Consider the following 23,706-nt stretch of genomic DNA (forward strand, 5'->3'; position numbering starts at 1 on the left):
ACCCAGAACCTAGAACCCAGAAAGAAAACAAGAAAGAGAGAGAAAGAACAAAAGAAAGTTGGTCCTATTTTTTCCAGTTCTCAATTAATCTTCTCTCACAAACGAGGGGTATTACTCTTTTATATATATATATATGGCTATTGTACGTTACACAACAATCCCAAAAATCTAATGTAAACCCCGTTGTGGCACCCAGCCACAAACAGACACGCAGCATTATACGCACACCACATACATTACCCACAGACTCTACCTTTTTCTTTATATAAGAAGAAAAGATTAATACAGATTAATATACCCAGATGTCTAGGTGACAAATTAAGGCTGTTACTATGGCAGCAATCTAAAGCGGTTACTATGACAACAATTAAAAATAAAAATGACAAATATGTAGCATGGTCTGACCACGCAAATTACAGTGATTCTACTTGAGATTGAGACAAATTAAGAAATGTTTTAGACGAATAAAATTTTAATTGTAGACAGTATGCTTACCTTTTGAGGACGAAACGAGAATGAAATTTGGATAGAGAAATTAGTTTTCAGAAAAACATACTGATGTTTAGATATTTACCTGTAATTATCCAAATGCCTCAAAGTGACAAAATGTTTACATTACAGTAGTGGGATTGTTATTTCTATTGCTGTTGTTGACTGCCGCTTGTTTGCTTGCCTTTATCAGATCTTTGGAAAAGCGGTTAGTCGATGGGTTCCTCTCCAGGTTGACAAAACAATTGTCATAATATTTTTTTTTGCAGCATTAACATCTCGCTGCCACAATATATTTCGTTTTTTTTTACAGACCAGTACAATGTAGCCGTTAGTGTGATTTTCAGATTCTAAATTCTTCGCTTGAAAATTGCTGCACGTCTTTGAGATGCTTCATTCATCTATTGTAGCAGTTACAAGACCACCATTCCTCTCCCATTTCTTCAAAGCTTTCCACATAATTTTTTTTGTTCCATATTGGTTATTTTTTAGTCTCGCCAAGTCCTTCCTAAAAAGGCCCAGCCCATTTTTGTAGGGTTTGGTCCTATACAGCATTTGTAACCGAAGATCTATAGGTATCCAAGGATTACACAAGACTCGGTGGTATAATAGCGTTCTTTGTTACTTTTCTGCTGTTGATAAGTTGGCGCACCGAGTACCAAAATGTCTGCTATCAAATGGAGTTAGGTATTTAATAATGAGACGATGTCAAGCAGTAGCTGTTTATGAATAGCATTTCCCCGGATATGATAATACGGAGATCATTTGAAGTGATAATGATCTTATTTTTTTTAGTAGCCCTTTGTATTCATTATTGACAGCAGTATCCAACGGGAGTTTTCTCGTGAAAGCTTTGTAAGAAAATCTAAGATTGCTTGTAGACTTTTCGGTCTCTTAAGGTATATAATCAGGACATTTGTGAGATCGCGATGTACTGTGGCCCTCTTGTTGGCAGCGTCTGCAAAGAGCCAATAAAGAATATGTGTCCAATTTTCTTCTTCATTTAACTTTAGGTTTATCTTTTTTGATATTCGAACCAACAATAGTAGTAATGAAAAAGAAAAAGACCCATTAACATGAAAAATAGTTATATAGAAAAGACAAGTTTAAATGTGTACCATCATCAACTGAAGTTTCTTTATAAATGTGCATTTATAATACCTTTTATTTTCGTGTCATCTTTTTCCGCAATCATCGCACATTGTAGCTATAACAAAAGGTACATGGTTATAAATAATATGGTCTTGATTAAATCAGTTGCTATCTTTTACCTTTAAAAAGATCATCTACATTTTCTTCAGAATTTCTTTTGTTAGTAATTGATAATGTCTTTTCGAGAATAAAAATTTTGAACTTGTCAAAATAAAAGCAAAATGGAAAGAGATGCCAATGAATATCAAAACGTGGCTATCAAATTGTATTGTATTGTGATAGATTCAGTAAAAGCATCTGCGACGGTTAAATTTCGGACACCATTATATAAAGCATAGCATCATAAACTGACCTATATGTTTTGAATATATATATATATATATATATATATTCTTATATCCTTTTTTAAAATGAATAACGGCTTATAGAAATGAGCAGTAAAAAGAACCACAAATTGTTGGTTGTACCTTCAACAATTCTTGTCGACTTTGACTCAGACTCTAATGTGGTAAGTTCTCCTGATTTTGAGAAGAAGAAAAAAAATGAATTGGCTATCTGTGTGCTATCACATTTTTGGCTTCGTCTTCATCGACTGACACATTGACGAAAGCGTTCTCAAGATTTATTTAAAGAAAAAGATAAATTGAACTGGTGGGTGGGTTGGCTTTTCTTTTTTATGCAAAAGTGACAGTATTTGATTTTAGATAAAATAAAACCTATCTGGCTGCTGAAGATTCTCTTACTTATTTGCACTTTTACTAGTAAAATATTTGCAGCTTTTGGCAGTAGAGATTGTAACACTTTTTAGCAGCAAGAATTGTTACAGATTTCACCGTTTACTTGGGTTTTCTAACTCTGTAAACTTCGATAGAACACCAAGAAGGAAAAAGGGACTTGGAGGTGTATTCCGTCTATAATGTATACAAAGATTTACTGTTATTATTAATGCTATTATTACTTTGAGTTAAATCTAAAGAGCATTGACATTAGATGTAGGAAAAGATCATATATATATTTGTTTTGCACTGAGAAAACGGAAAAAAAATTAGTAAAATTGACCAGGTAATTTTCGGCTGGTTTTATTAAAGTCTAGCTTGCAAATTCATGCAATGTAACTTGACAAGGTTAATATTAAAAGATATATTCAAGACATAGCCAAGTTGTGATTGAGTCACTGTGCATGTCATTTTTTTTTTTGGTTTCTGACGTATTGGTTATTGTTACATATACATTATAACAATTGAAATCAGTGTATTCAAAACATTCAAGCTTTTGGTTTGCTTGTTTTTTTTTTAAAAAATAAAATAAAATAAAATGGAAAAGGAAAGGAAATATCTTGGAAATGTCCTATGTTATTTCTTTCTTTCATTGATTTATTAATTTTATAGTGCCCTAGCTTTATTTCTTAGTTATTTATTTATTTATCTATTTATTTTCTGTAGCCATAGTGAATTTTAGTGGCATATACCTATAGTAAATACTTGACATAAGAGAAGCAAGATAAAAAGAAAAAGGAATCTTCTAAATAATACAGATATGTACATATCTTTGTCAAAAAGCTAAACGTACTTCCAGGCAAATGTAACATTTGAAAGGTGAAAATTATGGAACAAAAACCCAACTGTAGCTACATTTATGTTGGATAGGGTACATTTGTCTTAATTTATTTTACCACAGGTTGTACACCTTACTTAAACTAATTCGTTTATTAATATTATTATTACTATATTGTACCTATAAAGCACTCTATATATATTTATATAATTAGATTTGTACCTCTTTCTTTGTTGGTGCCCAATAAAAACAAATAAATATAGGGATCTTCCTAGTACTTTACACAAATGTTTAAAGAGTTTTATTTTGTTTTAATTTCTTGACCAATTACATTATTAATATACGTAATATATAGTTATTCAATTGACCTTATGAGTATAAAAGATGCTTTGTGTATCTTAAACTCTGTGTTATATATAGTACAGTTCTGACAAAAGATCCCTTGTCCTTTGATTTGTCTATCTTTTTGTATGTGTGTATTAAACTAACTTGAAACAATATTAAAGAATTATAATTATTATTATCTTGCACCACAGAAATTAATTGTTCTTAATTATCTATCAAGACAATCAATCTGTTCAACTTTAACTATAACAAACAAAATAAATAATCAAAGTCAAGTCAAGCCAAGCTTATTTATTTTTCTTGAAACTAGACCGAATTTTATGTTGTCCAGGACCAAAGACCCAAAAAAAAATGAATTGAATTTCAATAAACATTTAAATGTTCAAGGACTCTTTGGGAACCCACATATCATGCTATACTATATTTTATATTGACCTCAACTTTCATACTTTGAGGTACAATTTGACAACCCAAAAAATGTGCCTAAGAAAATAAATAAATAAATAACCACGTACGTATATCACTTATCTTATTCATATAATCTCACATGCATAGTCTTCTTATCATTCTTGTGTGTCTTGTCCTGTTTCTTTGGTGTGTAGAATTCTACAGAATAAGTGACCAAAGAAGATAAAAGGATCAAACGTGGGTAAGGCACGCCAGGATTCTATACATGCTTTTTCTCTCTTTCTCTCTAAAAAAAAAGGTATAGACAAACAAATATCCTGTTTCTCATTTTTGGAATAAGCAAACTCGAGTTTCTAACTCTGTGAATTTTTTTTTAATAAAAAAAAAAGATAATAATACAACCAAACCCAAAACAAAAGTGTTTATGACATTGTGCTGCGTAAAATAAGGTAGAGCAGCATAGATGTCTATTTTGGCTCAAGGTTTTCATAAGATTTTTTTTTAAAAAAAAAGAATCCAAAACCGTCTGATATTCTTGATGTGGTCCAATACACGTGTAATGTAGAGTACAATCCAAAAATGGAGAGAGAATACAGGCATGTCTTGGACAAGTTGGACAAAGTCATAGCAATTATATAGCTATCTATATACATTAAAAGAATCCTGATCAATTTTCAATTCAAGGTGCACGGCTTGGTATAAACACACACGGACTTGATATTTCTTTCTTTTTTTTTATTACAGAAATGTATATTATAATTAATAATAGAGTTATTTTCACTTGGTATTGAAGTGCCATAAAGGAACCAAAGCAATAGAAAAAGAAAAATCGTTTGTTCATTTGTTCATTCGTTTACTCAACCCATCAAAATAATGGCCGTAAATAGGAGATTTACAGAAATATATATATATATGAAATGAGAATAAGACATCTGGGATACACCTTGCCATTGAATTACTTGTTTCACGATTACACACACACATATATATATATACATATACATGTACTCACTTGGGCTTGGATTACACTTACACACACAAAGAGTAACAAGACGTAAAGAGGAGTAAATGTATGGATCCTGGGCAATTTCCTGTAGTTTATAAAATTATAGCTAAAAAAAAAAGAAGTACTGTTATTGGAATTGGAATTGGAATTTGTATTGTTGTTGTTGTTGTTGTTGTTGATTCTGTTGTTATTTTGGCTTCAATCAAAATTTCTATTACAAGTCTCTATGAGATGAGATGTGTAACTGTAGATGGAAGTGTAAATTTGACTGTAAATGTAAATGTAACCATAACCATAACTGTAACCATAACTATAAATGTAATTATAATTGCAATTGCAATTGCAATTGAAGGTATAAATATAATTATAGGGCTAGGATTGGCTTGTGGATGTATAGGTATCTAAATACAAGTCCTAATCTACTTTGCCTTTTGGTTTTTTTAGGCTTTCTTTGTCTGATGAATATAACAAAAAAATATATAAAAATAAAATAAAAATGAAGCACAAATGCTGTGAATCCCGACAAATCTCTGAGAATCCAAGAAGGTATTTATGTGTGTGTGTGCGAGTACAGAGCTTAATATTAACAATTTTATATATAAATTATCGTTGTTTTTCAAGTGAACGTTCTTATTCGATGTAGTGCAAGATTATTGTAATTTATTTTATTTTTTTTTGCTTTACTTTGAAAATGTCTATGTGAATTGACAGTCTACAATACAATACAATAAAATACAATACAATACTTTAATTTAATTTATATATATAAAAAAAGTCTAAAATGTAACTCGACCCACAATTTGACAATCCTTTTAATGGCTGGCAATTTTTTTTGTTTTGTTTTGTTTTGTCCTTCAAAGAAACATCAACCCAAAATTTCACAATCATTTCAATCTTGGAATTCTTCAATGAGAGTTTCATGCTCTTTTTTTTTGTTTTTTTTTTACTGAGTTGACATGGGCGGGGTTGTCATTTCTCTTGCACTCAACACACAAAAAGAAACTTTACTCACTTATTGGTGTGCTCCGTGTAAACCCGAGCTAGTTTGATCAAATATGATAATCGTACATGTTTAACAAAAAAAAATATATAGAAGCAGTTTGGTTGAGTGATTTTTCTATATGTTCTATCTGTATATCTCGATGCTCAAGCCCTTGGTGGGTGATACATGATATTCACATTCCATCGTCTAGAGGAATTCTTTGCCTTTGTGCCTTGTACTCTCATATACACATATTCTTTACCACAAATCTGTCTAAATTTATTATGTATTTGTTAGACAGAATTGACAATCAAATACAATAGCAATAGCAATAGCAATAGTAATTATTATATTTCATTATTGTTACTCTTTGACAAATCAACACATTATTTCATGATATATTATATTATTTCTATTTAGGGTCTTATATTCTGTCATACAATGATAAAACAAAGTCTCTGCATCTCTTTTGTGGTGTTGGTGATAGTGGTGCTGTATTGGTGAGTCTAGACAAGATCGTAGATGATAATAAGTATATAATATACTATATTATATATATACAAATCTCCTCAGGGAACTTTGTGATATTTTTGTGTTGAGATTTACGCAGTAAAAATATATACACTCGAATACTCAACAATAAAACCAGCACCAAGTTGAAAGAGAACTCTTTATACAAGGGTTGCATTCAAATTACCGGATATAATAATTCCATGTATTTCCACCACTAGTAAAAAATGTTACACTCATTGTAATTCTACAAAAATATTATAATACACTTCTTCTTCTTTTTTACCTTGTTATACATATATTCTTTTTGAATTTCAGCAGGTAAAATTCACAAATAAATATTATTTTTTTTATGGGCTTTGGAAATGACCAGTTCAAGGTCTCCAAAAAAAACAGAAGAATGTATGGAGCACCCATACTTATGTGCTGATTTGTCAGTAGTACTTGTACACCTTTTAATATAAAAGGTAATAATAATAATAATAATAATATTGTGTGTGTGTGTATATATAAAAAAAAAACTCAACACCAACAAGAACAGTAAGAACAAGAAGTGTCGCCACATCAAAATTGATCTAGACTGTATGTAATATATGTATAAATGTATAAATTTGTATTATTAGTATCAATGGCTACACCAGCACACACACAAAGAGAGAGAGAGAGAGAGAGAGAAAAGGAAAAGAAGAATAAGCAATTGCTATTGGATTATTATCATTATTATTATTTTGTGTGTGTAAAATAGTCATAATAATAATCATGGTACGTGGTAAATAGGACTCCAGAGCCGAGGTTGAGTCATTATATATATATATACTAAGTCGCAGTATAAGTTGGGTCATAGGTTCTGACTTTGTGAGTATCTTTAGGATATATAGTATGTACAATTTATTGTTGCTGTTTCTGTTGCTGTTGCTGCTAGTCCTGTTAATGGTTTTTTTTTCTTGGGGGGAAACCAAAAAAAAAAAAAAAAAAAAGAAAGTCAGATATACTATGCGCACTGACATATCGCTATAAAAAAAGTTCGTCAGTGTGGGGAACGCGTTTAATGATTCACAAGAGTGATACCTGACAATCCCACAATTAGGAAGTGCCGTGGAATAACGAGTTCATTTCCACTACTAGAGTTACTATATTCATGTCTATATCCATGGATACTTATTATTTGTTTTAATTGCCATGTCTCTATATTCACTATAGATAGAAATTTTTCAATTGACGTTTTGTTCCTTGTATTCTAATCATTTTATATCTTTAAAAAGAAAAATCAGAGTTAATATCCGGTTAATTCCTAATGTTCATGGGAATTGGGTATGGGTAGGTGTGATCGAGTCTAATCATTTAACTATAGTATGGGAAATAGAACAAGGAGAATATGTAAGGATGATGATATGTATATATTTTTTCTTAAAAAAAAGAGGTTTTTTTTTGGGATAAATTTTGGTGGGTTTCGTGGGATTAAGATGACAAAGACTATATAGACACCTTCCTTTTACAAGCAAACCAACTGTAATGCGTGACCATAGAAATATGTATCCAGTCATTCGGGTTTTTTCTTTTTGCTTCTTTTGCTTCTTAAGCGCCACCTTTGATCTGTCAAACTATACATACTTCTTTAGCCAACTCTGACTTTAATAAAGGCATATAAACAATTATACAATAAAGAGGTACTCTATGAAATCAGTAGCTGCTGTCTAATGCTTTAAATCAAAGATAAAATTCCATTTTCTTCTTCTTCTTTTTTTTTTACAAAAGTACTTTGGAAGGAGACTTGGAACTCTTAATAATATATATAAAAAAATAAGGCTCTTCTTCTACATCTCTACTTCGGATATACGCTCCATAGTCATTTGGGCGCCGGCTAAAGATATTCTTGCTCTTCTTTCTTTCTTTCTTTCTTCTTAAACTAACAAGACATTTAAACGGCGGTTGGTAAACAAGATGTGTGGGGTAATATTCTTTACTTTACTTTATTTTGCTCTACTTCTTTACTAAAAAGAAGGAATTAATGCAGCATTCGTATCCGTGTTACAGACAATGCCCTATTTTATCTTGCTCAAAATCTCCTTTGCTTCGGTGCTTTTATATATATTCTAATTTGGCTTCAATCTGCAAAGAAATATATATTTATTTATTTTAGTAAATGAGTTGTAATTAACCTAGTACATTGACCTTGTAACTGTGGAAGCAAATTTTACCGAGAATTTTGCAATTAACCACAATTTTTTTTAAGAAAGATTATAGTCGAATGCCGGTGCGTTCGTTCGTTCGTTCATTCGTTTGTTAGCTCACACATCTCATCGGGGAATCTGTGTGGAGAAAGTTCAGTTGGTTACACGATTTCCAAATGTGCTTTTTAGGGTTGTTGCATTCTATATCAACTCTTCTTTTTTTTTCCCTGGCACAGTAACGTGATCACTAAAAAAGAAAAAGAAAATCTAGCTTTGAACTCCATTGATTCACTTTGAACGACACAAAAGCAAATTGAACTTTATTTTATTTTTTTAAAAAAAAATACATATATATATATATATATTGGATTAAAGACTTGAGAAAAAAAAATTATATCAATTCCATATTCAAAACAGCTTTTACACTCTTAAACACATCTCACTACCAAAAAAAAAAAATATTAAAATCTTAAAGCAATAAAATATGTCTCAATTCAATAGCACCAACAGCGAAATGAAGACTCACTCTGAGCACCACGAAGCCGTTCTTGTCAACATGTCTTCTGAGGAGAAGTTTGACCTCGAGCAAATCAGACAAGCCGAAGCACCTGCTCAGCCTGCCCATCCTCCCCACAAATACGGAAACCCCTCTGCAGTTGGTTTTGCCGCCTTTGCTGTCGGTTCCTTTATCCTTGGTGTGGTCAACACTGGGCTCTTGACCGATATTCCTCATGTTGCTGTTGGTGTTGCTCTTGGCTACAGTGCGGTTGGTCAGTTTGTGTGCGGAATCATGGACCTGATTATCGGCAACACATTCGGTGCCACCACCATGCTGACCTTCAGTGGATTCTTCCTTTCATACGGTATCATGCTCTTGCCTTCGACCGGAACCTTCCAGGCCTTGGCTGTCAAGGGTGCAGATGATCTCGAGAAGTGCATTGGTCTCTATATGCTTGCATTTGCCATTCCTTCCTTCTTCTACTTTGTCGGTTCTCTCCGCCAGCCTTACTTTGTCCGTGCCGTCCTTCTCCAGGTCTTCCTTACCTTTTTCCTCGGCTCTGTCTCAGCATTCACTGGCGTAGCAGTACTTGCCAAGATCGGTGGTTGGTTCTCCATCACCTTGTCCGCCACTGCTTGGTATATCACCTGTGCCATTCTGTTCCGGGAGCAGCCTACAATCATTTCCCTTCCTCTCTTCTAAAAAATTGATTTTTTGTTAATTATACCAAACACACACACGCACGCACAATTCTACTTTTTTAATATTACTATTACTATTACTACTACTACTACTTACCATTTTAATATGAATAATATCATACACCATTTATTATTTTTAAATGGATACTAAATCATCAACATCAAGAAATGGTATTATTACTCTTCTTCTTCTTCTTCTTCTTCTTTCTCTTTCGCGCTTAATAAACTATTCACGTCAATTCACACCAATTCATGACTTCTTTATTGAATGACTTTCAACTGCTGAGCACAAGACTAGTGCATATTTAATAGCCTTTGTGATTTATTTATACTATAAAAAGTGTGTTCGTTTTTATTTTATTTATTAATTAGTATGTAATACTTTAAGAAATAAAATAAAAAAGAAAAGTGTTTTCAATAACCAGCTATATAGTAATATAAGTATTTGAGCTATTGAGACTATTATCTCTATATGAATAAGTAGGTATGTACCTTGGTCTTGGTCTGTATATATATATAAAAATTATTGCAAAGTCTACACAGGAACATGTTTTTTTTTATGTCTGTGTGAGATGTTAACCAGGATATTGGATTAATTAAACCAGAGCTTATAATAACATATTCTTGGAAACACATTGAGAAGAATATCTTAATAATTCAAGCATGTGAATATCAAACCTCTTCTTTATCCTTAAATACCAAAAAAAAAGAACCCAATATGAAAGAATACAAGAAGACTAGATAGAATACATTGTAGGTAGAATGGGTACATAATTAAACAGAGATTATTGAACAAATGAATCAAGTTTTTATTTTGACCAAGACTTTATTGTTCAACGTAAATCTAAACCGTAGCACCAGGGTTTAAATAATTTGTGCGTGTTGTAAGAAAACAACAGCAACAATGCTATATAGATATATTATAACCAACAACCCAAGCAATAATATGTATTGAGGTTGCGCAGTAATAGAATTTTGAGCCATTTTTTTTTACTTCTCTAGCCAAGTTAATCTACCTGTTTCCCCTCTTTCTTTTTATTTTTACTTTATTACAAAACAAACTTGGCTGATAAAACACCAACCTCGCACTGAATTTCCACTGTATTTACCAAGAAATACTAATATGCACAAATACCTACAAGAAGTAGTGTGGCTGACATATATATATAAAAGGTTCTATTTAAAATTACTCTATTTTGGTTACAAGAAACAATGGGGTTTTGTGGATCCCAAGCCATTGGTGCCGAGAAGTCTAATGACAAACCAAGGAAATAGAAAAAAGAAATGTTTTTATTTAATAACCTCTCTTTACTTACAGTGATATACAAATAAAGAAACAGTAATAAGGTTATTTGGATAAGGAAATGCACGTAACAATATTAATAACAAGCTTTATATATGTTGCTTGTCTTTGTATACACTATAGATGTTTGTCTGATATACCAATAAAAATAAAAGCTCTTTTTCTTTTCTTCACTGATTCATTGAATGCCACTGCGGAGTTTGATTGTCACAGCTTGTATCGAATAGCACTGAGCAAGGCTTGGCAACCCGACAGAATAGGAAATTAGTGAGCTGCCAAGAGATTTAGATACAATACCTACTTTATTTTTTCCACCCCCTTCCCTCTTAACTTTATACCCCCCATTCTCTTTAATGTCTCAAAAACCGCCAAAAAAGAAAAAAAGGAATCAAGAGAGACCGAAATAATTATATTTAATATCAAAGACAGCAATTTGCCTTTCTCTTCTTCCTTTACTTCTTTACTTTTACTTCTTTAATAAATTTATATACACACACACACACGCTTTTACAAACATACAATGTCTCTTGTTGTTCTCAAGGTATCTCTTGGAGAACAAACCAGACGATTCTCTCTTGCCAAGGATGCAACCTGGCGCGATCTCTGCGACCTTTTAGAGAAAATTTTCAATACACCTTTCAGCACAAACAAATGTCTCTTTTACCAAGATAATGAAGGAGAGTGTATCTCTCTTTCGAGCGACCTAGAATTAAAACACATTCTTGACCAACAAGACGACAAATGCATACGGCTGTGCGCAAAGGCTTCAGATCTAATCAAATGCACAACCACTTCAGAAACCACCAAAAAGAATAAGAATACCAGCGCTACCAGTAATACTCTTGGTAGTACCATATCTCCCTCGTCTTCACATGACTGCCAAGAAGAGCCTCGGCCAACGACAGTTGACAAGAATGATTTGATAAACAAATCAACACCAATCAGTATATACACCATACCAATCATCAAAACACCCCAGACCAGTTTTGCTGCCCTATTTGAACATTTCGGACGACTGGCCGATCAATACAGATCAGTCATAGATGGCAACCCATATGTGACCCGCAACCTAGGAAGCATGGCTAGCGAGATGTTACAAGACATTCAAACCGCAGATATCAGCAAAGTCGAGTCATGGCTGATCAATTTTGATCCCAATAAAAAAGATGATACTAACAGCAATCTCAAAATAAAATCCAAAAAAGTAAATCAAAACTATCCGGATAGTCCATCCGTTGGTCAAAACGACCATAATACTCTTAAACCACGCAAGCAACGGCTAGACGAAGAAAATGATGATGATGAAGATGATGATGATGAAGAAGAGGAAGAGATTGAGTTACCGCGGACACCGCAAGAGTATGCAGCCGATCCGTTTTATGGACCTCTTGGCTCTTCTGTCAGCAGCCGAGGCAGTGCTGCTCGTCTCACATCACTTTATCCGTCTCACTATTCTGGCCAGCTGTCTATCGTGTCAGATGACGAGATCTACCAGACCCCAAATGAGGATTGGCTGTCTTTAGAACATCCAGAGCCACCCAATTACACTTTCAATGACCCGTTCTCAAAGCCAGAGGGCAACGATAAAGATAATAATGATGACGACAAAGATAAAGACAGGAAAAAACACAATTTGCCAAGCAGATATCCGCGTCAATCTCAATTCCAAAATGCAATTGATCATCCCCCTTCCCCTCCACCTCCGCCCTGTGCACCACTTCAGCATCTGGCGCCCCCACCAAATAGCAATCTTTACCATCATCATTTATATCCACAGCCACCGCATTGGCCATCGAGACATTCTCATACTTCCCCGGAATACACAGCAGTACCATCTGTTCCTTCCTACCATCACCCACATCCACATCCACACCATCATCCTCATCCTCATCCTCATCCTCATCATTCAGCATCACTATCACACCCTCCACCTCCTTCTCCTCCACCACCACCACCACCACCACCACATCCCCATTCACCACCGCAGTATAATCAACAATACAAAGATCATTATGGTGTAAACCATTTCTATCCACATCACAATCTTCACTCTCTTTCTCCTTCTCCACCGCAACAACAACAACAACAACAGCAACAACAGACGTTTTCCTATCTCTATTCTCTGCCACAAGCTCAGTTTGACAGGATATCACCGCTTCATAATCAAGCTCCGTCATTGTATCAAACCCTGCCTCCTTTCGATTACGGCGATGCCAAGCGTAGTCTGCGACGGGCGATGAAGGAAGAAAAGAAGGCGTTGAAAGATCAAGGCAAGTTGTTAAAGAAAGAGGTCCGGGATATTCGCCGTTCGATTCGACAAGAAAACAAACGTAATGAGCGTGGGAGCCAAGAGTCTGAATCATCCTATGAACACGAAGCCATTTTTTCACCAGAATCACCTAAACTCAGCACATGTTTTGGTGGCTATAACAATTGTAGTAGCAGTGGCAGTGGCAGTGGTATTGATGAAACAATTGGCATGAAAAAAGGAAAAGGATTAGCTTAATATATCATATTATGTATTTGTAACTTTCTCTTTTCTTTCTTTCATTACGATCCCCTCTATTGTATAATATAAAATATAAAATATAAAATATATATATAAATAAATTTCAATCACTTTTTAACGTTCCATAAAAGCAAAGAAAGGAGGGGGTTGGTTGGTTGGTTGGACATGTGAAAAATTTATATCGATGTACACAGTCATTTTTTTTTAAAAAAAAAAAAAGTAAGTAAGAAACGACTGATTTTGAGTTTGATGTCGTCACGGCTCTTTCGCACTTGTCTCAAGTTTGGTAAAAAAAAAAGAAAAAGATAGTGCGAAAGAGTTTGTCAATATATAACAGCCTTATCACACCCCATCCTCTCTCACTTTAGAAAAATACAAAACAAAAGCCATGACGCCCTCTTTGGATTCGCAGCAATAGAGGGCTCACAAATCCTCTTGAACACAAAGTCCTCCAACAAACAAAAATGAAAAATACATCTTGCCCGGATGATCTTTCAAATATTCAGGAATATTAATCTCTAGTCAAATTGTCAATGGCCACCAAATTTACTGTTGGCTATGTACGGAAATCAAATACCATTGAGCCTAATACAACAATAACAAAAGGACGCTAGTCGATCTCCAAATCTACATAAAGAAAAAGCTCTTGTGTAAAGATATATTTGTATCTAGCAACACTTTTACCAATGACCCAATTGTCGAACAGGCTGCAACAATTCCAACATGCACCTTTAAAGATTGCTCCGGTAATCAAGACTTAATCAACAAGATCACAAAAATCCACTCGACAAAGTTGCCTTTTCGACAAATCTTGATGATATAAGGCTATACGAGAAGTAGTAGTAGATATTAGTCATAAGGATGAAGTATATTCTCGTCATGACTTGCTCAAAAAAAAATATATATGTTTGCTTCCCCTACCATGTATATCTATTTACTCTCAACCTCAATACCATTTCATCTACAATTAAGACATTTTAGACTGGATTGAGCCTTATAACCTTTTCTTTATGGGAGGCATTTAAGGAAACATTTAGCAGAATGAGTTAGAAAGCCTTTGAGATCACTCAAACATAAACTGTTGCATGCTTCACTTATTTCGCTTAACTTTACTCTTTGCCAACTGACCAGAACTGCTCGATTGGGGATCAATTCAGGAATAAATATAACAAGATAAACATATTTGTATCCTCGAGATTTGATGTATTTACCTATTACCATTTGAGCTGCGGATAGGATCGTTATTCATAACAGAATACTCTTTCATTTCTGGATAACTTTTTTTTTGTTCCATTTCATCAAGCGTTACATTAAGAAAGAGATAATGTCCTGTAACTGTTCCTGTGTTATAACCATCAGTTCCGCTAAGCTTTCTCTCTCTCTCTCTCTCTTTATACACCTTGGAACTCTCAAACTAACATTAATCAAAGGCCGGTGGTAGGCAGGTGACGGGCCCTTAAAAATGGTGTTATGTTCGCTTTTCGTTGTAGGTACTGTAACTATTGCAAGAGTTCCTTTCTTTGACCAGCCCAATAGCCCCCCCCCCCCCGTTTCAAATTTATATGAAATGTGGATTCATCAAGAAAGACCCAATTTTATAAATTGTTGTGCTACGAGAAAAGTATTAAGATCCCCAAAGTTTGTGCGTTAAACTTTCTGCCACTTTAGTTACAACAGTAGAAGAATTCTTCATCAATGGAAATTCAAGAGAGTTTTGGTTATATTTTCTCCCCAAAGAATCCGACGCCGACCTGACTATCTTTAATTCTTCTGCTTGTTTGTCTCGCAGCAGCAGAAGCATTCAAGCATTTGCTGAAAAAATAATAATAAGCTGGTTTTGTCCTTCAATTGATTAAAACTGTATAGCGTCGTTTGCTGCATATAATTACATGTCAACATCATTTACTCCTTTCATCAGCAACCAGATGCGTTGTAGGATTAGAAGATTGTTTTTTGAAAGGCTTGTTTGATAGCAAATAGCAATATATATATATATATTCTTAGTCTATAGGCAGGATCCATAGGCTCAACTCTGCTCTTATCAATATGTCCTTGTTAAGCTTTGTAAAGAAATTGTATAATCATTCTAATGTGAATTGTAAAAAAAAAAAAAAAATCAAAGGTAGCTTGAGATACTCCTTTATATATATATATATAAATTAAATATAAAGATAAGCCAAGTATTTTATTGGATAACTACTAAGCCACAAGGGCAAATAACCAAAGTTCATGACATGTGAATACATTTTTATTATTTTATTATTTTTGGATCAACCGACATCATTGTTGAACAAGAGAAATTTTTTGCACGACATCAAACTCCAAAAATCAGCAATTTTTTTTTGTTACTTTCTGAAATGAACTGTATATATATATATATATATATAAATTAATAATAAAAAAAAGGTACAAAAATTTATAAAAATTCATTCTTGGTTCGAATGTTTCAATTTCTCTCTTTTCTTTTTTTTTTTTACTTCTCTGCCTGTCTTTATAAGCCCAAAAATAACAACAAAAGAAAGAAGAAGATGACATCTACAAAGTCACTACCTCATCATCAATGGCACCACCAGAACCAAACCTTGGATTTCTTGCTACCAAAATACTATGAGCACGATCTCACTCAAGAAGACCATGATATAAATGACTCGATACAATTACCACACATCAGCTCCTTTCGTTCGACCAATCGACCGGCCAGAGACCCTGAATTGGCAATGGGAGACTGCGATGCTATGTATGCTGCCACTCTGTTGAATTCAGAGTTTGTGGATTGGCTGCAAAAGGATAGCCTCGATAATAGCTGTAGTAGTGATAGTAGTAATCCAACTGCTCAATCTGCCAGCAGTTTGTTTTGTCTTCCTACTATCGATCGTCTTCGAATGCTGCTCGGACATATCTCTCCAGACAATCTTGATTCAGGACGGGCTTTGTTGGATAGCAAGGGGAAAAAGAAGGCATAGTTAAGCTAAGATAATAATAAGGCAAATGCTTGCTTGTGGTAATTTACAATTGCCATTAGAAATCACAAAATGGGAAATTAACGCCGTTTTAAAACCCTTGATTTTTTTTTGTCTCTCTCTCTTTTTCACACGCACACACACATATAATTCATACTAAAATATATACACATCATATACCTTGATTATTTCTATATTATATACCAATATTACCAATAAGATTGATAATCATCCTTAAAGGACATACTATATATATATATATATTTGTATTTAACAGAAAATAAGAAAAAGAAGCCCTTCCTTCCCTTTGGCATAACAAAGTATAGCAGACCTAGCCGCCATTGACGTAATTGTACTGGTAGTTAATTAGATAGACACTAAAAAAAGCTAGTACCAACACATAGACACACCAAGAAGAAATATAGAAAGAAGAAAATAGTGTGGTGACCATGTCACATGTTGAGCTATGCCTTTTTACTACACAACCTTATTTTAACAAAAAAAAATTAGAAATACATTTCTAACATGTTTCAAAAATCTTGGTCTTTTTTTTTTGTTTTTTGCTTCTCTTTTTGTGACTGGATGTCGGTTTTATGAATTCTTCTTGATAAAGCTGTAAAGGGTATATAGATGTAGAGCAAAGAAAAGTATAGAAAAGGAAATTGAGAGGTCGTGGGTTTGTGACGGTTGATGTTTCACTACGCGGAAGGCAACCGCACTGTAAAATAGAGGGGTGGACAAGTGGTAGTGCATCAGCCAAGCCAAGACAGGCAAGTGAAAGGAAAAATGAAAAAAAAGAACCTTTTATCTGGATTAATTTATAAATTGATATCTATACCTGTTCATTTTAGCTTGTTTTTTTTATAAAAAAAAAATTGAAAAAGAGGTATGACTGTAGTGCTTAAAGATATAGATATTTTAACCAATTGATTAATAGAACAAAGAAGAAGAAATGCAATGCAATTTTCTGTAGTATAGGCTGTTATATAGTCTATAATCTGCCAGTGTTTCTATTCAAAATACTTTACATTTATTAGCTTTTCTTTGGCAAGATGCCATTTGAATACACTCTTGTTTACATTTGACTGAATATTCTGTAGAGATCTTATTGGATAGCATCAAAAGTGTATTCAAATACTACTGAATATATTGATTTGAATAACTTCTTTTTTTTTTGGACTAAGAAAAAGATAGAGAGATTGGCTGCTTATTGGTAATATAGTTATCATAATCATAAAGGAGACATTGATCGGTTTCTATTGAACACCCATGAATAGCCAATGGATAAAATGGATAAAGAAAAGGATTACTATGTATACAAACAACTAGCTGGTGTATTTTATTTTATTCGCTTGGTTTGGTTTGGTTTGGTTTGTGTACAGATTTGGGGTGGTACTGCGCACGGACCTCCTCTTTAAAATTTATATTTATATATATTTTTGTGTGCGTTGAATAATAAATGACAAATAAAAATTCAGATCAATTTGCGATATCAGTTTATTTCCATTTCCATTCCCGACTCTATTCATTCATTAATTCACTCACTCGCACTTACAAATAGCATCCTCTTTATCTCACTGGTCTCTTGTCAAAATGATCAAAATGATCAAAATGATCAAAAAAAAAAAAAGTACAAGAAATTATTGCACAAGACACTGATAAACAAGTGTATTTCAACCCAACTAAACATACACACACCTATATATATATATATATATCATTAAAGTATTTCGTCATGTCTCTCTCTCTCTCTCACACACACGCATAAAATTAAATATAGCAAGAGAATCAATTGAAACAAAGTAACAAACTAAATTTTATAATAAATATAAGAAAAAAATTCAAGATTTTTTTTTATGGATACAAGTAATTTGAGCTGTTGACCAATCCAACCCAACCCAATTTTATCTCTTTCTTTCTTTTATTCTTTTCTTCTTATAGTATCTATTGAAATATTCTCGTCTTATTATGGATTCCTTTTGTTCTTTGAAAACTCTTGCCAAACAGTGTCTTTCTAAGGAACAGTCTTATTCCTTGACTGTCCGAGACAATGAACAGAAACAGGTCTGTAGCAGTCTATCAAGACATCAAAAGATAACCCAAAGCACCCTCACGACTACCCAAGGAAAAGACCCAAAGGACACGAATAAGACTTCACTCTCTCTTTTGGTTTCACTTTCCGAGTGCTCTGATCAACCATCCTTTCTATTGAACCAATTCTCCAAAGCAAATGTATCCAAAGAATCTTGCCAGTCCTGTCCACATAGTCCCCTCCCAAACGACTCATCTCCAACCGGAGTCTCCAGTGCCTCGGTTCATTCGGACTTTTCATGCCAAAACACACCACACAATCGATCGAACCCAAAAAACAAGAGCAAGAGAGAGACCAAGAATCATAAAAAGAAGACTAAAAACAACCACCGTACAAAAAAGGGTTCAGAAAACAAGTCTGATTATTGCCCTGAACAATCCGAATCTGCCAAACACATCATCATCATCAAGGACTCGAACACTAGTCTCGGAAACACTACCCAGCCTAGACCTCACAAACGATCTAGAAAAGGTAAAAAAGGTAAATACATAATGATAATGATAACGATGACGATGACGATGATGATGTTTAGACAATTTTGAATTCAAATGCTAGTATATGATATATAGACAAACCTACAAATATATCAGTCGAAAATATTAGCCAGAAACTAGAGATGCTATCTACACACCCCCCAATTACCCAATCAATCAAACCTGACGAGAAATCCCAGTGTAATCCCAAGACTGATGACAGAAATAATCCAAAGAGCCACAAGAGCCACAAGAGCCACAAGATTCACACATGTGGACATCCGCCAGAAAAGGATAAAAAAGAAACCGGCAAGCCAGACGTTGGTCTACAAAAGAAACAAAAATTGTACAAGACAGAGTTGTGTCGCAACTGGGAAGAAATTGGACAATGCAGGTGAGATAAAGCACATCTTTTGTGTGTGTGTATTATCTTTACCAAACTCTCTTCTTTTGTGTGTGTGTGTGTAGATATGAAGGAAAGTGCCAATATGCTCATGGTGTCAATGATCTTCATACTGTGGAGCGTCATCCAAAATACAAAACCCAGATCTGTCGTACGTTCCACACCACGGGCACATGTCCTTATGGTATCCGGTGTACCTTTCGACACCATGAAGCCAGCAAGCCAGATAAGAAGGCACCAGTTCTGTGTTTAGCACCAGTCGAGAAAGTCATCCAACAGGGTTTGGACGATAGACTGTCGGTAGATCTTGGGTCCAGAAGTGTATCTGGCAGTCTCGATCAGCTCCTAGTCGATGATTGGAGCACGGATGACAATCTAAAAGATAAAATTCGCAGGGATGTGAATGTTTCTGATGCTGAGGAGGATATATACACACCCACCCTATCACTCTCACACCCTTGCAATCCAAACCTTATTCCAAATTCTAATCTCGAGACCGAACTCGAGTTTGAATTCAAGGACTGTAGTCTTGACTTTGGTATTGACTTTGGCTATGATTGTGTACGACGTATGACTGTTCCAGAGATTACATGTGGTGACGGGTGTTTTCTACCACGCGATGCTGAGAGTCTCTTGCCTCATGAGTTGGTGACTGATCTTTCTTACCCGTGAAAAAGAAGGATAATTTAGTACCAATATCTTTATATAATATTTCTTTTCTTTGTCTCTTTTCCCTCTCTATCTATGTGTGTTAATTTAATGAACTATATAGATTTGCTCTTATATTCTCCCCAAAAAAGGAAAAAGATATTTTATTTTAAAAAAATAAAAAATTGTAGAATATTTGTATAAGCTGGATAAATATTCTTCCAATATATATATATTATTATTATGTAAATGTGCGAATAAGAGTAATTGTTGCTTGTACATTGAACTTGCACGATTCTCCTTTTAACTATTTACTCATTTAACTGTAAAAAATAAAATAAAATTACAATTAACAAATTATGATTATGATTATGATTATAGTTATAGTTATAATTATAGTTATAACTATAATATAAATAAATAATAAAGAATTATAATTATATAATTTATAAAATAGGTTGCACCCGACGATTCCGATTTTATATTTATATATATATATATTTAAATAATTAAAAAAAAAAAAAAAGAAAGTGATTGTATTAATCTCATCTCAGCCAGAAATCATCAAGCCATCTTGATATCCAGCAAAGTAAAGAAGAACAATTTATAAATATATATATATATATAATTATATAAGAGTGATCTTGTGACGGTGATCAGAGATCGACATTACTTGTATAAATTAATAATAATAATAAAAAAAATCAAGACCAGAAATCTTTATATTTTATTCAAGATTATGCATTCTTTTCTTTGTTTGTTTTTTCAAAGGAAGATAGATAGATAGTTAAGGTAGTTAAGAGAGGTAGGGCAAAAATAAAATAAAAGGGCTTGTGATTGTGTGTATGTAGAGGTGTTGTAAATAGTTAAGAAGATGTGAATAAAGAATGATAAGATGCCTTGTGTAGTTAAGAATGATAATAATCTCAAGATCTTCGAGACTGAGCAAGATTGCCTTGTCTTCGAGTCTAAAATGTAGGTATATATTATATATTTGTTTTTTTGTTTTTTTTTTTTTTTAAATACAAAATGAGCTATCAAATAATACACAATGATTGGGTATACATACATACATACATATATATATATGAAAATTATCTTTTTACCTTCATGCTCATAAATTCACTTGCCAGTTCCTCTTCCTCTTTTGAAGTAGGAGTAGCGTGTATATTGTGAGGTGTACTTATCCGATCTACAGAAAAAAAAATTTAATAAGCAAATTTGTATCAATTGTATTAATACTACTATCTCTGTTTTTTTTCTTTTCTTTTCTTACTCTGCCTTCGTCTTGACTCGTGGCGTGAGGGTGACATGTTGTTCTGACGATCGAATGGTGTACGGCGCCTTAAACTACGCTTGTGGCTGATGCGGGCATATGCGTCCTTGAAGATGTCTTGGGTTTTTGAATCCTCAGAATCTTCCTTGTCTTCCTTGATTTGTTTCCGCCGGTCTTCGATGGTTGCCATCAAAGTATCATGAAGTGTATTTTGCTCTTTCTAATAATAAAAATTAATATCTATCTATCTGTGTATAACATAATTATATATATATCGTTTACCTCATATTCTCCATCTACTGCTGCCATGTCCTTGTCATACTGTTTTTTGGCAAACAAGAGTTGATAGGTCGAAAAGTAGGTGGCGTCCTGTATCGTTTTCTCCCGCTTGTGTTCAAGGTCCGAGACGACTTCTTTAAATGCCGAGTGGGTTCCTACAAACAACACAGAAAATAAATAAATAGATTTTAAAATAAAGCGTTGTTTACCTTCTTGAATACTCTGTAGTTCTTCTTGTAAAGACTTTAACTTTTCTTGGTAGATTCTATTATGATAATTCCAATAAGAATAATGCTGATAATATTAGTATTCAATTCATTCTTAATTCAATTGCTCTTGCTAATATATATATATATATATTTGTAATATACATCAAGACATTTACTTTTCGCTCTGCTCCCAGAATTCACGGTCCATCCATGTGATAAGATCATTGAATTCATGTAACCTTCTAAGAACCTTGTCTTGATTTACGTCTGTAGATTCATCTATAGTAACAACAACAATGATGATGATGATTATTATTTGTAAGATGATATTTAAATAAAAAATTATATTATATTATATTATATTATATTATATTATATTATATTATATTATAATACAATATAATTATAATTATCACTTTATTTTTATTATTTTTATTTTACCTTGTCCCCATCGGGTCGCGTATTGAGAGTGGTACGGGTCATCATAATCAATGTATGATTCCTGCATGGGCGGATCAATATAGGGTTGAGGAGTGTGCCAAATAGAGGACGTGGGACGATAGATATCACCAGTTATTCTTGGTTCTTGCCATGGACTAGGTAAAGGTGGTAAGGGTTGAAGAGGGCGGAAACCTTGCGGGTCGGAAGAAGACCGGTCAAAAGGATAATAACTGGATTTATTATTATTATTATTATTATTATTATTATTATTATTAGTGCTGGTGCTGGTGCTATTGTTGTTGTTGTTGCTTTTATTACTGTTGATATTACTGTTAATATTGTTGTTATTATTATTGTTATTGTTATTGCTGCTGTTGTTATAATAATCGTCTGTTGCCGTACTAGCTATTGTTGTAGCTGTGGGAGTGGTTGGAATTGTTTGCTGTGTATGGGATGACGGTGGTGGTGGGTGTGTTGGTTGTGGTGGGTGTGGCGCGTACATAAAAGGCATTGGTGGTGGTAACTGCTGTTGTTGTTGTTGTTGTTGTTGTTGTTGTTGTTGTTGTGTGCCAAGGTTAGTTGTTCCGTGTGGGGAAGGGTGGCGCGTGTAGTATGGTAAGTAGTATGGCGGATCTTCTGGAACAGGTTGGGGGGCTATTCTTTGAGGTTCCTTTGGTGAGCGTGGATGATGTGGGAATGCTAATGAGGAAGGCCGTTGTGATGCGTTATTGTTCAACGGCGGTGGCATAGTTGGTGGTGGTCCACGCGAATCAGCGCCTGCTTGAGCGACAATAAAACCAATCTGTGGTAGCATAATATTGATAGATATAGATATAGATATAGATATATGTATATATGTATATATGTATATATGTGTGTGTATGAAATTTGTGTGTGTGCGTATGTCTGTGTCTGTGTGTGTGTGTGTGTGTGTATGTCTGTGTCTGTGTCTGTGTCTGTGTGTATGTGTGTATGTATGTATGTATGTATATATGTATGTATATATGTATGTGTGCGTGTGTGCGTCTATAAACAAGTGTTTATAAAAAAAGTACAAATAGAAGAGGTAAAAAAATAATTAGAGTATGATAGAGAGTGAAAGTGTTGTGTGGGTGAGAGAAAGAAGAAGAAGAAGAAGAAGAAGAAGAAGAAAGAAAAGGAGCGAAAGGAAGATTTGGGGGGGTTGATTATTGTGATTATTGTTATGATTATTATTCTCTCTCGTTTTCTTTTCTTGGTCGCTTGGTCGGTTGCTTGGTTGCTTTTTTTGTTCTTGTTTGTTATTCTTTGTTTTTT

At 33.8% G+C, this 23,706-nt stretch overlaps 5 protein-coding genes across 5 annotated transcripts; 4 read left to right on the plus strand and 1 right to left on the minus strand.

Moving 5' to 3' along the window:
- Window positions 1-5,020: 5,020 nt before the first annotated feature.
- On the plus strand, window positions 5,021-5,613 carry PHYBLDRAFT_175793 (hypothetical protein; the record flags this gene model as incomplete). The annotated part of the gene is made up of 2 exons (XM_018437579.1): window positions 5,021-5,306; window positions 5,576-5,613. The coding sequence occupies 2 exons, from the start codon at window positions 5,021-5,023 to the stop codon at window positions 5,611-5,613; spliced, it is 324 nt and encodes a 107-aa protein (XP_018283870.1).
- Window positions 5,614-9,227: 3,614 nt separating this feature from the next.
- On the plus strand, window positions 9,228-9,812 carry PHYBLDRAFT_92772 (hypothetical protein; the record flags this gene model as incomplete). Its single annotated transcript, XM_018443797.1, has 1 exon — window positions 9,228-9,812. A coding segment is annotated over one exon (585 nt), but the record flags the coding sequence as incomplete, so codon positions are not given.
- A 6,345-nt stretch (window positions 9,813-16,157) lies between these two features.
- PHYBLDRAFT_189478 (hypothetical protein) lies at window positions 16,158-16,789 on the plus strand (the record flags this gene model as incomplete). The annotated part of the gene is made up of 1 exon (XM_018439667.1): window positions 16,158-16,789. The coding sequence occupies one exon, from the start codon at window positions 16,158-16,160 to the stop codon at window positions 16,590-16,592; it is 435 nt and encodes a 144-aa protein (XP_018283872.1). The 3' UTR covers window positions 16,593-16,789.
- Window positions 16,790-18,557: 1,768 nt separating this feature from the next.
- Window positions 18,558-20,229, plus strand: PHYBLDRAFT_71645 (CCCH-type zinc finger transcription factor; the record flags this gene model as incomplete). The annotated part of the gene is made up of 3 exons (XM_018442518.1): window positions 18,558-19,152; window positions 19,251-19,548; window positions 19,623-20,229. The coding sequence occupies 3 exons, from the start codon at window positions 18,558-18,560 to the stop codon at window positions 20,227-20,229; spliced, it is 1,500 nt and encodes a 499-aa protein (XP_018283873.1).
- Window positions 20,230-20,912: 683 nt separating this feature from the next.
- On the minus strand, window positions 20,913-23,504 carry PHYBLDRAFT_189479 (hypothetical protein). The gene is made up of 9 exons (XM_018439668.1): window positions 23,417-23,504; window positions 22,911-23,285; window positions 22,411-22,640; window positions 22,146-22,248; window positions 21,970-22,025; window positions 21,764-21,915; window positions 21,482-21,701; window positions 21,312-21,397; window positions 20,913-21,239 (listed from the first exon to the last, which is right to left on the minus strand). Exons 2-9 carry the CDS (start codon window positions 23,222-23,224, stop codon window positions 21,192-21,194), a joined length of 1,209 nt encoding a protein of 402 aa, XP_018283874.1. The 5' UTR covers window positions 23,225-23,285; window positions 23,417-23,504; the 3' UTR covers window positions 20,913-21,191.
- Between the last annotated feature and the right edge of the window lie 202 nt (window positions 23,505-23,706).

The sequence above is a fragment of the Phycomyces blakesleeanus genome (genome assembly GCF_001638985.1).
Source record: "Phycomyces blakesleeanus NRRL 1555(-) unplaced genomic scaffold PHYBLscaffold_41, whole genome shotgun sequence".
NCBI classification, from domain to species: domain Eukaryota; kingdom Fungi; phylum Mucoromycota; class Mucoromycetes; order Mucorales; family Phycomycetaceae; genus Phycomyces; species Phycomyces blakesleeanus.